The sequence below is a fragment of the Theropithecus gelada genome, chromosome 1 (genome assembly GCF_003255815.1).
Source record: "Theropithecus gelada isolate Dixy chromosome 1, Tgel_1.0, whole genome shotgun sequence".
Lineage (NCBI taxonomy): Eukaryota > Metazoa > Chordata > Mammalia > Primates > Cercopithecidae > Theropithecus > Theropithecus gelada.
The window spans coordinates 46,824,164-46,839,716 of NC_037668.1; the positions used below are offsets into that span (position 1 = coordinate 46,824,164).

The window sequence follows — 15,553 nt, forward strand, 5'->3', positions numbered from 1 at the left end:
TGACAAAGAGGTCAATTAACAAAGAAAATATAATCCTCAATGTATATGCAAATAAAAGTAGAGCATCAAAATGCATGAAAAGCAATAATCGAACTTAAGAAGAAATAGACAAATACAAAATTATAGTTGGAGGTTTCCACACCACTCTCAACAGTTGTAGAACAGTTATCAGTCATAATTTACAGAAACTCAGTAAAGGTATACAAGACTTGAACAGGCCCGGCGCCATGGCTCACACCTGTAATCCCAGCACTTTGGGAGGCTGTGGCGGGTGGATCACGAGGTCAGGAGTTCAAGACCAGCCTGGCCAAGATGGTGAAACCCCGTCTCTACTAAAAATACAAAAAATTAGCCAGACATGGTGGCATGGTAATCTCAGCTACTTGGGAGGCTGAAGCAAGGAATGGCTTGAACCCAGGAGGCAGAGGTTGCAGTGAGCTGAGATCGTGCCACTGCACTCCAGCCTGGGTGACACAGCAAGACTCCATCTCAAAAAAAAAAAAGAAGACTTGAATAACGCTATTTAACCAATTCCACATAAACAACATGAACGGAATACCCAGCAACAGCAGAATGTACCTTAAAGTGGACATCCACCAAGATATACCAATATATCCACAAAGATATATCTTTGGAGGCATAAAACAAGTCTTAATACATGCAAAAGAGGCCGGGCGTGGTGGCTCACATCTGTAATCCCAGCACTTTGAGAGACAGAGGCAGGGAGATCACTTGAGATCAGGCGTTCCAGATCAGCCTGGTCAACATAGTGAGAATCCATCTCTACTAAAAATATAAAAAATAGACAGGCATGGTGGCATGCACCTGTAATCTCAGCTACACGAGAGGCTGAGGCAGGAAAATCACTTGAACCTGGGAGACAGAGGTTGCAATGAGCCAAGATCATGCCACTGCACTCCAGCCTGGGCAACAGAGTGAGATTCTGTCTAAAAAAAGAAAATAACAAAAATAAATTAACAGGCTGGGTGTTGTAGCTCACGCCTGTAATCCAAACATTTTTGGAGGTCAAGGCAGGCAGATTACCTGAGGTCAGGGCTTCTCTAGACCAGCCTGGCCAACATGGTGAAACCCCACCTCTACTAAAAATACAAAAATTAGCTGGGGGTGGTGGCTTATGCCTATAATCCCAGTTACTCAGGAGGCTGAGGCAGGAAAATGGCTTGAACCCAGCAGGTGGAGGTTGCAGTGAACCGAGATCGCACCACTGCACTCCAGCCTCGGCAACAGAGTGAGACTCCGACTCAAAAAAAAAAAAGAAAGAAAGAAAGAAAAGAAAAGGGGAAAAAAAGAAAAGACATAAATGAACACATACACTTCAAAGGATTTAAATAATACAAAGTACCTGTGCGTGAGTGGGAGGCTGGTTGTGCAGTGTTGGTGGACCCTGAGAGGCTACGGGCCCCCCGCTGGGCTGGGGGCCGTTGCCACGATGGGCCGCGAGTTTGGGAATCTGACGCGGATTCGGCATGTGATCACCTACAGCTTGTCACCTTTCGAGCAGCGCGCCTTGCCGCATGTTTTCAGTAAAGGAGTCCCCAACATGCTGCGCCGCGTTCGGGAGTCTTTCTTTCGCATGGTGCCGCAGTTTGTAGTGTTTTATCTTCTCTACAAATGGGGGACTGAAGAGGTCGAGAAATCCAAGAGGAAGAATCCAGCTGCCTATGAAAATGACAAATGAGCAATGCATCCGGATGACGGTTCCCTGTCTCTGAAAGACCTTTTTCTGGAAGAGGAGTCTGCATTGTAGTGTCTCAAAGACACAATAAACTTCCTATGGTCTGCCCTGTTGTGATTTAAAAAAAAAAAAAATTTAAAAATAAATAAATAAATAAATAAATAAATAATACAAAGTACATCTCTGAGCACAATGGAATTAAACTAGAAAATAATAACAGAACTTAGAGCCTGAGAAGGAACTGAAAATAAGTAAATAGGTAAATAAATAAATAGAATAAAAAGGAAAAATAGAAAATAATAACGGAGGCCGGGCGCGGTGGCTCAAGCCTGTAATCCCAGCACTTTGGGAGGCCGAGACGGGCGGATCACGAGGTCAGGAGATCAAGACCATCCTGGCTAACCCGGTGAAACCCCGTCTCTACTAAAAAATACAAAAAACTAGCCGGGCGAGGTGGCGGGCGCCTGTAGTCCCAGCTACTCGGGAGGCTGAGGCAGGAGAATGGTGTAAACCTGGGAGGTGGAGCTTGCAGTGAGCTGAGATCCGGCCACTGCACTCCAGCCTGGGCAACAGAGCAAGACTCCATCTCAAAAAAAAATAAGATAAAATAAAATAATAACGGAATGATATCTGGAAAATCCCCACATTTTTGGAAATTAAATTACTCATGGATCAAAGATGTAATCTCAAGGAAAATTAGATCATATTTTGAACTGAATGAAAGTAAAAACATGACATGTCAAATTTTCTGAGATGCAGCCACAGTAGTACTAAGAGGGAAATTTATAGCATCACTTTGACATATTATAAAAGAAGAAATATCTCAAATCAATAATGTAAGCATTCACTTTTTTTTTTTTTTTTGAGACGAACTCTCGCTCTGTTGTACAGACTGGAGTGCAGTGGTGTGATCTCTGCTCACTGCAACCTCGGCCTCCCAGGTTCAAGCAATTCTCGTGCCTCAGCTCCTGAATAGCTGGAATTACAGGCATGTGCCACCACACCTGGCTAATTTTTGTATTTTTAGTAGAGACAGCATCTCGCCTTGTTGGCCAGGCTGGTCCCGAACTCCTGGCCTCAAGGGATCCTCCCACCTCAGCCTCCCAAAGTGTTGGGATTACAGGCGTGAGCCACTGCACCTGGGTGGGTCTTTTCTTTGATTAAGTTGTAAGAGTCCTGTCTCTTTTCTAGCTACAAGTTCCTTAACAGATATGTGATTTGCAAAATACTATCCCAGTCTGTGGGTTGTCTTTTCACTTTCTTGATAGTGTTCTCTGAAGCACGAACATTCTCAACTTTGATGGTGTTGATTTTACTTTTTCTTTTGCCACGTGTGCTTTAGGTGTCAAGATCTAAGAAACCACTGCCTAATCCAAAGTCATACTTACTCCAGTATTTTCTTCTAAGAGTTTTACAGTTTTACCTTATACATTTAGGTGGCTGATTCGTTTGAGTTAATATTTTGTGTATGGTATAGGGAAAGGGTCTCAAACTCCTGCAGTCAACGCCCACCACCACGCCCGGCTAATTTTTGTGTGTTTTTAGTAGAGACGGGGTTTCATGTGTTAGCCAGGATGGTCTCGATCTCCCGACCTAGTGATCCACCCACCTCGGCCTCCCAAAGTGCTGGGATTACAGGCATGAGCCACCACGCCCAGCCTCACTTGCTTTATGCAGTCTTTAAAGCAAAAGAGTTCTAAACTTTGATGATGTCTAATTTAATTTCTCTTTTGTTGTGTGTGCTTCTGAGGAACAATTGCCCAATCCAAGGGCACAAGATTTATCCCTATATTTTCTTTTTCTTTCTTTGAGACAGAGTCTCGCTCTGTCACCCAGGCTGCAGTGGAGTGGCACAATTTTGGTTCGTTGCAACCTCTGCCTCTTGGGCTCAAGTGATTCTGGTGCCTCAGCCACCAGAGTAGCTGGGATTACAGGAGTGTGCCATGATCGTGGCCCTGTATTTTCTTCTAAAAGTTTTTATAATTTTAGCCCATAGATTTAGGTCTATGACTCATGTTGTGTTTATTTTCTTACGTATGGTGTGAGGAAGGGGTCCAACTTCATTCTCTTACTTGCAAATATCTAGATGTTGTTGAAGATGGTTATTTTCTTCTTCTTCTTCTTTTATTATTATTTTTTTTTTAAGACAGAATCTCGCTCTGTTGCCCAGGCTGGAGTGCAGTGGCAGGATCTGGGGTCACTGCAAGCTCCGCCTCCCGGGTTCACACCACTCTCCTGCCTCAGCCTCCCAAGTAGCTGGGACTACAGGTGCCCACCACCACGCCAGGCTAATTTTTTGTATTTTCAGTAGAGATGGGGTTTCACTGTGTTAGCCATGATGGTTGCGATCTCCTGACCTCTTGATCTGCCCACCTTGGCCTTCCAAAGTGCTGGGATTATAGGCGTGAGTCACCGCACCCAGCCTGAAGATGGTTATTTTGCTTGTTGAATTGTCTTGACACTTTTAAAAATTAATTGACAATATATGAAATGGTTTATTGCTGGACTCTAAATTCTAATCCATTGATTTATGTCTAGCCTTATGTCAGGACCACACTGTCTTTAGCACTGTAGTTCTTTTTCTGTTTATTTGCTTGTTTTTTGTTTTGTTTTGTTTGGAGATGCAGTCTCACTCTGTCGCCCAGGCTGGAGTGTAGTGGCCTGATCTCGGCTCACTGCAACCTTCCTCTCCCAGATTCAAGCAATTCTCCCTGCCTCAGCCTTGCGAGTAGCTGGGATTACAGGCACCTGCCACCACGCCCGGCTATGTAGTTTTGTAGTAAGTTCTGAAATCAGAAAGTGTCAGTCCCCTAATTGTGTTCTTTTTGAAGCATATTTTGGGTATCCTGGGTGCCCTGAATTTCCCTGTGAATTTTAGAACCAGTTTTCCAATTTCTGTGGTCTCAAAAAAAAAAAAAAAAAAAAAAAAAGCTGGCTGAGCATGGTGGCTCATGCCTGTAATCCCAGCATTCGAGGCACCAAGAGGGGCATATCAACTGAGGTCAGGAGTTCAACACCAGCCTGGACAACATGGCAAAACCCAGTCTCTACAAAAATACACAAATTAACCAGGTGGGTGGCTCACACCTGTAATCCCAGCTACTCAGGAAGCTGTGCAGGAAAAATCACTTGAACCCGGGAGATGGAAGTTGCAGTGAGCCGAGATTGCGCCACTGCACTCTAGCCTGGGAGACAGAGTGAGACTCCATCTTGAAAAATAAAATAAAATAAAATAAAATAAAGCCAGTTGGGATTTGGACAAGGATTATGTTGAATTTTCTCATCATCTTGGGGGATTTTGTCATTTTAAGCAATTGAATTTTGGTGTGCTTTTTTGTCCAAAGATAACTGACAGACCACTACACATCAGGGAGAATCTATGTTGTATGGATAAAAAGAATCAGGGGTTGACTTCTTTTTATAAAGAATAAATTTTGTCTGGAGGGTGTCTCCCTCTGGTCAGCAAATGGGACTTTTCTTGGGGTCGGGCTTTGGATGAGTGGTGTTATCTAAATTTCCAAGTTGGGCCCCTTTCATCATTTTAAGGGACTGTTCCAAGTATTGCCTGCTGCCCTGCCCACGGCTGGAAGGATTTTGCTGCAATGGTCAAACAGCAACCACCACACCTGGGATTTTCCTTTCCCAGCCTTGAGTGCCTCCTGTTTGGAGTAGGGGTGTAGGGGTGTTCTGAGGAAAATGTGGACCCCACTGCCCTTGCCCCCAAGCCCAATAAAAAGAAGCCCAGAACCACCACTGAGAAAGTTATGGATGAAAAGACAGGAGGCTTTAGCTAAGACAAGAGGAAAGCCATTGCGGAGATTATGGAATATTAAAAAATGTTCCACATTAATACAGTTTGAATGTTCCCTCCGCTTCAAATCCCGTGTTGAAATGTGACCTCCAGGCCAGGTGCTATGTGGCTCAAGCCTGTAATCCCAGCACTTTGGGAGGCTGAGGCGGGCAGATCACGAGGTCAGGAGTTCGAGACCAGCCTGGTCAACACAGTGAAACTCCGTCTCTACTAAAAATACAAAAATTAGCCGGAGTGGTGGCATGCGCCTGTAGTCCCAGCTACTCGGGAGGCTGAGGCAGGAGAATCGCTTGAACCCGGGAGGCAGAGGTTGCAGTGAGCCAAGATTGTGCCACTGCATTCCATGTGGGTGACAGAACTAGACTCTGTCAAAAAAAAGAAAGGGAAGGGAAGTGGAGGGAAGGGAAGAGGAGAGGAGGGGAGGGGAGCGGAACCTCTAGTGTTGGAAGAGGGCCTTGTGGGAGGTGTTTGGGTCATTGGGGCAGATCCCTCATGAATGGCTTGGTGCTATCCTCATGATAATAAATTCTTCCTCCATTACTTCACATGAGACCTGGTTGTTTAAAAGAGTCCGGAACCATCTGCCTCTTGCTCCCTCTCTTGTCATGTGATATGCCCGCTCCCTTTTTCCCCTTCCACCGTGATTGTAAACTTCCTGACGCCCTCACTAGAAGCAGGAACTGGTGTCATGCTCTTCAGACAGCCAGCAGAACTGTGAGCCAAATAAGTCTCTTTTCTTTAAAACGTACCCAGCCTCAGGTGTTCCTTTATAGCAATGTGAATGGACTAACATAGAAAATGGGTATTGAGGAGTGCAGCATTACTGTAACAATACCTGAAAATGGATGCGGAAGCAGCTTTGGACCTGGGTAATGGACAGGAGTTGGAAGAGTTTGGAGGGCTCAGAAGATGACAGGAAGATAAGGGAAAGTCTGGAACTTCTTAGAGACTTGTTAAGTAGTTGTGACCAAAACGTACTAGAAATACAGACAGTGAAGGACAGGCCGAGGAGGCCTCAAATGGAAATGGGGAATTTATTGGGAGCTAGACCAAAGGTCACCCATGTTATCCCTTAGCAAAGAGCTTGGCTGCATTGTGTTCTTGTTCAAGGGATTTGTGGAAGGTTCAACTGAAGAATGATGACCGAGAGCATCTGGTGGGAGAAATTTCAAAGCTGCAAAGCATTCAGGATGTGGCATTCTTGTTTCCAAAAACCTACAGTCAGATACAGGAGCCAAGGAATGAATTATAGTTGGAATTCATAATTAAAAGGGAACCGGAGTGTAATAGCTTGAGAATTAGCAGCCTGGCCATGTGATCAAGAAGGAAAGAGCATTTCAGCAGGGGAAGTCACATCGGCTGTAGAACAACCACTTGCTAGAGAGATGAGCATGACTAAAAGGGAATCAAGTGCTAAATAGCCAAGATGATGGGAAAAGGGCTCAAAGCCATTTCAGAAGACTTCAGGACAAACTTCACAGATGCTGCTAGGGCAATGCCGGAGGCAAAGTGAGGCTGGAGCCCCCTGCCACAGTCTCCACTAGGGCACTACACAGTGGAGCTGTGGGAAAGAGGCTACCACTCTCCAGACCCCAGGATTGTGCAGCCACCAGCAGCTTGTGCCCAGAGCCTGGAAAAGCCACAGGAACTTACCCCAACCAGTGAGAGCAGCCGTGGGGCTGCATCCTGCAAAGCCACCTAAGTGGAGCTGCCCGAGGCCTTGGAAGCCCACCCCTTGCACCAGTGCAGACAGGATGTGGGAAATGGAGTCCAAGATTATCTTGGAGCTTTACATTTATCATGCCTGCCCTACTGGGTTTCAGACCTGCGTGGGCCTGTTGCCCCTTTCTTTTGGCCAATTTCTCCCTTTGCAATGGGAATGTTACCCAAAGCCGGTACCACCATTGTATCGTGGAAGTAAATGACTTGGTTTAGATTATACAGGTTCATAGGTGGATAAAACTTACCTTGAGTCTTGGGTGAGACTTTGGACTTATGATTGAGTTGATGCTGGAACAAGTTAAGACTTTGGGTGACTATTGGGAAATGATGACTGTATTTTGCAATGTGAGAAGAACATGACATTTGTGGGGAGGTACTGCTACAATGACATCATTAGGGTTTTTTTCCCCTCCAAATCTCATGTTGCAATGTGATCAATGTTAGAGGTGGGCCTGGTGGGAGGTGTCAGGGTTTGGGGGCAAATCCCTCATGAATGGCTTGGTGCCATGCGGACAGTAATGAGCGAGTTCCGGCTTTATGAGTTCATACAGGATCTGGTTGTTAAAAAGAGCCTGGAATTTCCTCCCGTCTCTTGCTCCCTCTCTTGCCATGTGACACGCTGGCTCCGCTTCCCCTTCTGCCGTGACTGTAAGCTTCCTGAGGCCCTCGCTAGGAGTAGATGCCGGCACCACACCTCCTTGTACAGACTGCAGAACCGTGAGCCAAAGAAACCTCTTTTCTTCATTAATGACCCAGTCTCAGGTATTCTTTTATAGCAATGCAAACAGACTAACACACAGCATCCTGGGAGGTTTTATTCTTCATTTGGTGGTGACTCTACTGTTAGGTTTTTGTTCAAATAATTCCATTCCTAAGAATGTACTGAGGCAGTTCTAAATTAAAGAAAGCGTGAGAGACAAAAGAGGTTACAGAAGAGCCTTGGGCAGCCTGAGAAACGATGGGCCTAGCGGAAGTAGTTGGCACATTCGTAAGCAACCAAATTCCAGGCTTGATTAAAGGCGTCCACAACAGCCGGCTTCAGGGGCCCTTCCTCTGCCGCTGCCAAGTTCTGCTCCAGCTGCTCCAGGCTGGACATGCCCAGGATGACCGCGTCCCCGTGGGCACCCTGCAAGGGAGATGGCCAGACTTCAACCTTCTGCTGCACAGCAACTCCACTCACAGCCCTCCCAGCCACCTCCCTGCTGAGATTTGGGCTCTCTTGTATCCCAGACGTCCAGAAATAAGATGCCTTGGATACCTGTACCTATGTGACTCGAAACCTGTATTCTTTCACCTACTGCCACACGATACTTCCAAACAGACCTACATTCACAGCCCAGTTCTGCCCCCCAGCAGCTGTGTAAACGTGGCTAAGTTATTAAACCTCTCTGAGACTCAATCCTCTTCTCTATTTTCAACATAGTTATGGGTGTGAAAAATTATGTAGAGTCCTTAGCTCCCGTTTATTGAGCACCTACTGTATATATGCCAGACACTATTGCAACATCTGAGGCTGAAGCTGGATATAAATTTGAATGAGGAAGACATGGTGTACCAAGAGAGGGAAACTCCAGCTCCCACCAAAGGATGAGACTAGTAGGTTTTACAGTTAAACCTGTGTTAAAATGTTAAAATGTCTGCCCCTTTAATAGCTGGGCGAAACTCAGGTTCCTCATCAATAACACCGGGACAGTCATTTCATAAAGCTGAAGGAATAATGAAATCCCTGTAACAAAGCCCTTCTTACAAAGCCTGGTACTCAGATACCATCAAGGCCAATGGGAAGGCCGAGCGCAGTGGCTCACACCTGTAATCCCCACACTTTCAGAGGCTGAGGAGGGTGAATTATCTGAGCTCAGGAGTTTGAGACCAGCCTGAGCAACATGGTGAAACCCCATCTCTACTACAAATACAAACAATTAGCTGGGCATGGTGGTGCATGCCTGTAATCCCAGCTACTCAGGAGGCTGAGACAAAAGAATTGCTTCAGCCCAGGTGGCAGAAGTTGCAATGACCCGAGATCGTGCCACTGCACTCCCACCTGGGTGACAGAGTGAGACTCTGTCTCCAAAAAAAAATGAAACATAGAAAAAGACCAGTGGGAAGAATGTTTCTGAGAGTTGAAAGAAAGAGAAATTTTAGAGGAATCAATAAACAAATGTTTTAGCCCTCATCGAAAGACATTGCTGGTCCCCCTGGAAGGGAAGGAGCTGAGAGCCCAGGGTTGCTGGTTACCTGCAGCTGTGAGTGGTGGTACATCCACCGGAGGGTGGCCGAGGTCATGCTGGGGGCGCCAGCGCCATACGCAGCCTGCAGGGCCTTCTCCACCAGGGCAATGCCCTCGAAGTGGTTCTCCTTCCAGTAGCTGGGAAGGGGGGGACAGTGGCACAGGGGTCAGTACCATGGGGGTCACACTGGGAGCCACAACCAAAGAGCCAACGACGGCCACTGCCCTACCCCACACCCTGCAGCCCTGAGGGACAGGTGCGCTCTCCAGCCATGCGTCTCCCACTTTGCTGGGCGTCAGAACCACCCAGGATGCTGGCCCCTCAGCAGAGACCTCAAAGAGTCTTTATTCCTGACGACTCAGCAGCCTGCTCTTATTTTCCTTAGGGACACGAGGGCCACTGGGATGGAACAGGACTCGGCCCCAGGCCTCCTGGACCTCCCTCCAGGGCGCCTTCTTTCCTTCCTAGCAGGTGATTGCTCAGGAAAGAGCTACGACTTCAAGACCTTGAGGTCCAGGGAGCCTCATTTCCTCCTGGAGGTCCCCAGACAACGAGAAAACCCACGGAGGGTTTGGAAATTCCTGAAGGAATGCAGGGGAGGAGGTGCAGCAGCGAGGAAAGGCCTTACCCCAGGAGCAGCCAGGACTTCATTCCACATAAAGCCGACCCCACCCCAGCCATCCACACCAAGCACCCCCAGCTCACCGATTCCTGTACAGTTCTGCCCACTGATTCCCAAAGAAGCGGCTCACGGGCTGTTTCCTGTCCTTGTCCTCATACTTGTACCTGCCAGTCAGCAGGCCCCCTGCGGGAAGGCAGCAATCAGCCCCCGGGCCCAGAGTGCCCCAGAAGCTGCCACATCCCTCAGGGCTCTGGGTCTAGGGGAGGGGCAGGGACGCAGGAGGGCTGAAGGATGCAGCCTTGACTTCTTTGACCTGAGAGGTCAAAGTTTGTCAAACCCTCCCTGCTTCCCAGGTCCTGGGCTGAGCATCTGTGGGTTGGAAATAGGCTGAGTCAGGGCCAGGAATGCTCCACGTACCAGCCAGAGGGTTGTAGGCATAGAACCTCAGTCCAAAGTGCCTGAGGCAGGGGAAGAGCTCCGTTTCCACCTGCCGGGTGATGGCGTTGTACATGCCCTGCAAGGAGAGGGGCCCAGGGGAGAGGGTGGATGTGTCAAAAGAAGGGACCTCAAATTTACCCTTATAGAACCCTTATTTCAGACCTTAACAATTCTAGCACTTTAACCATCTGGGCATTTACCTATTCTTACTGGTGCTGGTGAAAGGGGCTTATGCCCGAGGAAAATTCATTCACTGAGCCAACTTTCATGAGCACCAACTACGAGCTGGTTGTCAGATTTAGATTCTTAAGCCAAAAGGACAGGGTCCCTTCTCTCAAGGTTTTATAATAAGGTCAAGTATAAACAGTTATAATCGAGTAATGAGGCATTCACAATAGACTAGAAAGTTCCGTGACCAGTGCCTGGCACCAAGCAGGTGTACAAACATTTGTGGAATGAATGATGAGGAGGTAAACGAGGATCTGAGGTCTCAGGGTCTTCTGGGCCCATCTAGAAAGGCTTCCAGAGGAAGACACCATATGTGAGACCTGAACCGTTCTCCCAGGGAAGGGGCAGTGCAGGGCAGGGCGTGTTACAGGCTGAGTGCAGGGCCAGGTGGGGAAGGAAGGGTCCAAGGTGCACAGATAGGCAAGAAGGAAGCAGATGCCTAGTGGCCAGCCTGAGGAGCTTGAATGGCATCCTGAGGGTATGTGGGAGCCATCTGCAGGGTTTGAACAGGGGGTGGCTGCTATGTAGAGGGTACCGGGGGAGTCAGAGGGGAATAGAGAGCCCAGGATGAGCAGGAGTCCTGGAGACCTTGGCCTCTGCAGCCCCGGCCCTCACCTGGTACACAGTGGGCACGATCCAGCCATTGCTCTTGCAGAGGGTACAGATCTCAGCCACTTCCCAGGCGGCATAGTTGGAGAGGCCAAGCTCCACGAACTTGCCCTGCAGGGGTGAGGTTCCAGTCAGAATACAGTGCAGCCCAGACCAGGAAGGGGAGGCCAGGGTGGGGCCCCTGGGAGTGGGGCTGTTCCCTGCTCCACCCTGGGACCGCCCTGGTGCCTCTGATCTCACCAGTGGGATCAGAATGAGAGCAGCAGTGGGCCACCTCCCAGAGCTCAGGGGTCCCCTCACCTCCTGGTGCAGCTGGTGGCAGGCACGCAGTGTCTCTTCCACGGGGGTGCTGTGGTCTGGCAAGTGCAAGTAGAAGAGGTCCACTCGGGGACACTGCAGCCGCTTCAGTGACGTCTCCAGCTGGAACCGGAGACTGTCAGGCTTCAGGGAGTTCCCAAACAGTGGATTGGCCTTGGTAGCAATTTTCACTGAGAGGAGAGGGAAACGAAATTCAGGGCCTGGCACCATGGCTCACACCTGTAATCCCAGCACTTTGGGAGATCGAGGAAGGCAGATCAGGAGGTCAGGAGTTTGAGACCAGCCAGACCAACATGATGAAACCCCTTCTCTAATAAAAACACAAAAATTAGCCTGGCGTGGTGGGATCCGCCTGTAGTCCCCAGCTAGCCAGGAGTCTGAGGCAGGAGAATTGTTTGAACCCAGGAGACGAGGTTGCAGTGAGTCGATATTGTGCCATAGCACTCCTGCCTGGCAACAGAGTGAGACTCCTTCTAAAAAAAAAAAAAAAAAAAAAAAAAAAAAAAAGAATCTTAGTTCTCAGTGAGTCAGTGAGCTGGACTAACAGGGGAGTGGAGAGTCCTCTTCCCACTTTTCACACTTAGAAAGTCACTTAGGCTGGCAGGAGGGCAGTTACTGGAGCCCTTGAGACCTGGGAGGGAGCAGGTTTGAGGAACTATTCATTTGGAATTTTTCCATGCCACCTCCACCCCTCTCCTTCTCAACTGAACTTCACTTCAGATCTGAGATCTGAGGATTTTCACCAGCCAACCGTGGACTCAAAGACAGAAGACAAAAAAGGATTAAAAAAAAAAAAAAAACCAGAAATAAGGCCCAGGCAGAGGGTGCAGATCTGTGTTGGCTCACACCTGTAATCTCGGCACTATGGGAGGCCAAGGCAGGAGGATCACTTGAGCCCAGGAGTTTGAGACCACCCTGGACAACAAAGTGAGACTCCCATCTCGATGAATAATACAAAAAATTAGCTGGGTGTGGTTTCACAGGCCTGTGTTAGTCCCAGCTCCTCGGGAGGCTGAGGTGGGAGGATCCCTTGAGCCCTGAGAGGTCAAAGCTTCAATAAGCCATGATCGCACCACTCCACTCCAGCCTGGGCAAAAAAAGCAAGATCCTGTCTCAAAAAAAAAAAAAAAAAAAAAAAAAATCAGAAATATGGCTAGAGCTCTCAATGAGTGGCAGCGGGGTGATCTAGAAAGCGTGTGGCACTGAGATGCACGCACAGGCTGGGTTCGTTCGGGATCTACCATGTGGTGAATCAGAGGAGAAATGACTCCACTCAGACACTCAGAGTGGAAGGAGGTAAATGGTGCTAATACTAAGAACAAAGAAACAGCTAACATTTCCCAGCCCTCACTATGTGCTTGCCAGGCACTGGCCTAAGCACTGCACGTGGCATCAGACTGAGGGCGGCTCCTCCTGCCCCTATACACACATCTTCCCCTCAGGCTACACCTGCTTCCTCCAGCACCCGCGGCATTGCCAAATCACATTTGCTTTTCCACACCCGTGCCCACTGCCCTGACACCCTTGCCCCTCGTACTCTTCCTGGCAAACTCCTCTCTGTTCTTTCTTCACGGGGTCCCTCCCAGGGAGGGCTCACTCCGGGCTCCCCAGCCATCTCTAGAATTGGAGCTTCCTGGAGTGGGTTAGTGTCCATTTCTCTCCAATAGCCTCAGACAGAGCCTCCCACAGACAGGGCAGTGAGAACCTGTACCACCCCAATCCCCCATCCCCCTGAGGGAGTTGCCAAGCCTCCCGGGCACTGCCACCCTGGTGAGGTGCCTTTGAACCTGGTGAGGTGCCCTTGCGAGTACCACAAGTTACTCAGAGCAAAGTCCAGGGAGCGAGCAGGCTGGCACGTGTGAAGGAAGAAGCAGAGAGTGTGCCGGGTCCAAACTGATTTCGGACTGTGCCAAGGAGTGCCAGCCGATAAGCACAGAATTTCTGCAGATCGGGCCCGTCAAGAGCACCTGCAGGGCACAGGTGGGGACAGGAGCTGCACAATGCCAGATTCCAATGTTTTTCGTGCTCCAGAGAGGGGCTAGCCAAGTCATTCCAGGCAAGACCAAGTCATACAGACGTCAATGAGGGTGGTGGCTACCTCCCGAAGGGAAGAGAGACGAAGAAAAGATAAGACCAGAGAAAAGTTGTCTGGAGCTAGATGTGCCTGAGAAGCCTGGGGTTCCCAAGGTTGCGAGGTGGACGGGGGTTGGAGGAGCGGGGAACAAAGCCGTGGGTGCTGCCTGGGGCCAGGGAGAGCTGGGCGGTGCACGGCGGTGGACAGGCTCAGTTCTGCACGGTGCACGGGGAGGATCAGGGGCCAGTGTTACCTCTGCAGTCGCTGCCCCCCAGCCCGAGTCCCAGGCCGCCCAGGATGGTCTCGGACTGGCCGTCGCTGTACACGAAGGCCGTGTCTATCTCGGTGTGGCCGCGCTCCAGAAAGGCGCGCGTGACTGCGGCGCTGGTGGGCGCGTCCATGCGGCGCCCCATCTCCATGGCGCCCAGCACCGTGGCGGGCCGGGCCAGTGATAGTTGCCGGGACATGACGGCGGCAACGGGATACTCCGATAGCAGCGTGCAGTGATCGATAGCACCTGCTCCGGAACCGGCAGCTGCTTGCCTTTAGGGACTGGCTCGGGCCCCGCCCACCGGGGGGTGGAGCTGACTGCGCCCCCGAAGGTCCTCAACACCGCCCACGCGCTCGACTCCGCGCTCGACTAGGACCGTCTGCATTTGCACCGAGCAAACTGCGAAATGGCTGGGGCTTCCTACCGGTGACTCTCGTGTTGGAGATTTTAACACTCCTCAACGTCCCCAAGGGTGAGGGGGTCCAAGGGTGGCGACGATCCCAAAGGGCGGGGACTCCTCGGGCCTCCCTGCCCGGTCGTCCCTCCTTCCTCGGCCTTGCCCCGGAGCTGTCCCGGGTCTCTGTCTCCTCCAGGAGGGAGCTTACGGGGTGGGGTGGACCTAGGGCTGTCGCACCTGCCGTGTGGTCCTGGAGAACGAGGCTTACCAAAAGCTCAAGACAGCGTCCTCATGGAGTGACATGGTTAACGTGTTGAAAGAAAAGAACTGTTGGCATTGAATTCTATACCTAAGTGAAAAAAAACTGACTGACTCTGGTGACTTCCGCCTGTAATGCCAACACTTTGAGAGATCAAGGCAGGAGGATCACTTGAGCCCAGGTGTTTGAATCCAGCCTGGGCAACATAGGGAGGCCCTGTATCAACAGAAAAAAAAAAAAAAAAAAGATAGAAAAATGGACCAGTGCCCAGCTGCAGTGAGCTGTGATAGCTCTACTGCACTCCACCCTGGGTGACAGAGGGCATATCTGTCTGCAAATACAAAAGAAAAAAACATCAATAGACAGATGGAACAAATGAAAAAACAATAGCAAAACTGATTTAAACCCAATCATATCTATAATGACATAAATATAAATGATGTAAATGCTCAAGGTAAAAGGGCAGTGATTGTTAGAATGGATAAAAAAGCAAAACCGAACTATATGGTAAATACCAGAAAGGTATTCAAATATAAAAACAGAGATAGTTTAAGAGCAAAAAGATGGGAAAAGGCATATACTGACAAAACCAAATTTTAAAAAGTTGGAATGGCTAAATGAATATCAGAGAAAGTAGATTTCAAAACAAAGACTGCCCCCACAGTGGGCGACATACTGGCCCACACCTGTAATCTCAGCACTTTGGGAGGCTGAGAAGGAAGGATTGCTTGAGCCCAGGAGTTTGAGACTAGCCTGGGCAACACAGGGAGATCTTATCGCTACAAAAAAAAATTAAAAATTATCAAAATGTGGTAGCATGCACCTGTGGTCTCAGTTACTTGGGAGGCTGAGATGGGAGAATCATCTAAGCCTGGGAGGT

The 15,553-nt window shown here is 49.1% G+C and overlaps 2 protein-coding genes across 3 annotated transcripts; one reads left to right on the forward strand and one right to left on the reverse strand.

The window, feature by feature from the left end:
* The first annotated feature begins 1,367 nt into the window (after window positions 1–1,367).
* On the forward strand, window positions 1,368–1,803 carry LOC112622263 (cytochrome b-c1 complex subunit 8). The gene has a single exon (XM_025381615.1). It carries the CDS (start codon window positions 1,451–1,453, stop codon window positions 1,697–1,699), a length of 249 nt encoding a protein of 82 aa, XP_025237400.1. The 5' UTR covers window positions 1,368–1,450; the 3' UTR covers window positions 1,700–1,803.
* Window positions 1,804–8,019: 6,216 nt separating this feature from the next.
* On the reverse strand, window positions 8,020–14,735 carry AKR7A3 (aldo-keto reductase family 7 member A3). Of its 2 annotated transcripts, XM_025381556.1 has the most exons (7): window positions 14,000–14,735; window positions 11,655–11,842; window positions 11,361–11,465; window positions 10,497–10,593; window positions 10,163–10,262; window positions 9,465–9,594; window positions 8,020–8,355 (listed from the first exon to the last, which is right to left on the reverse strand). In XM_025381556.1, the coding sequence occupies exons 1-7, from the start codon at window positions 14,211–14,213 to the stop codon at window positions 8,194–8,196; spliced, it is 996 nt and encodes a 331-aa protein (XP_025237341.1). In that variant the 5' UTR covers window positions 14,214–14,735; the 3' UTR covers window positions 8,020–8,193. The 2 variants fall into 2 exon arrangements, with proteins under 2 accessions (XP_025237341.1, XP_025237352.1); XM_025381567.1 differs by lacking the exon at window positions 11,361–11,465.
* Between the last annotated feature and the right edge of the window lie 818 nt (window positions 14,736–15,553).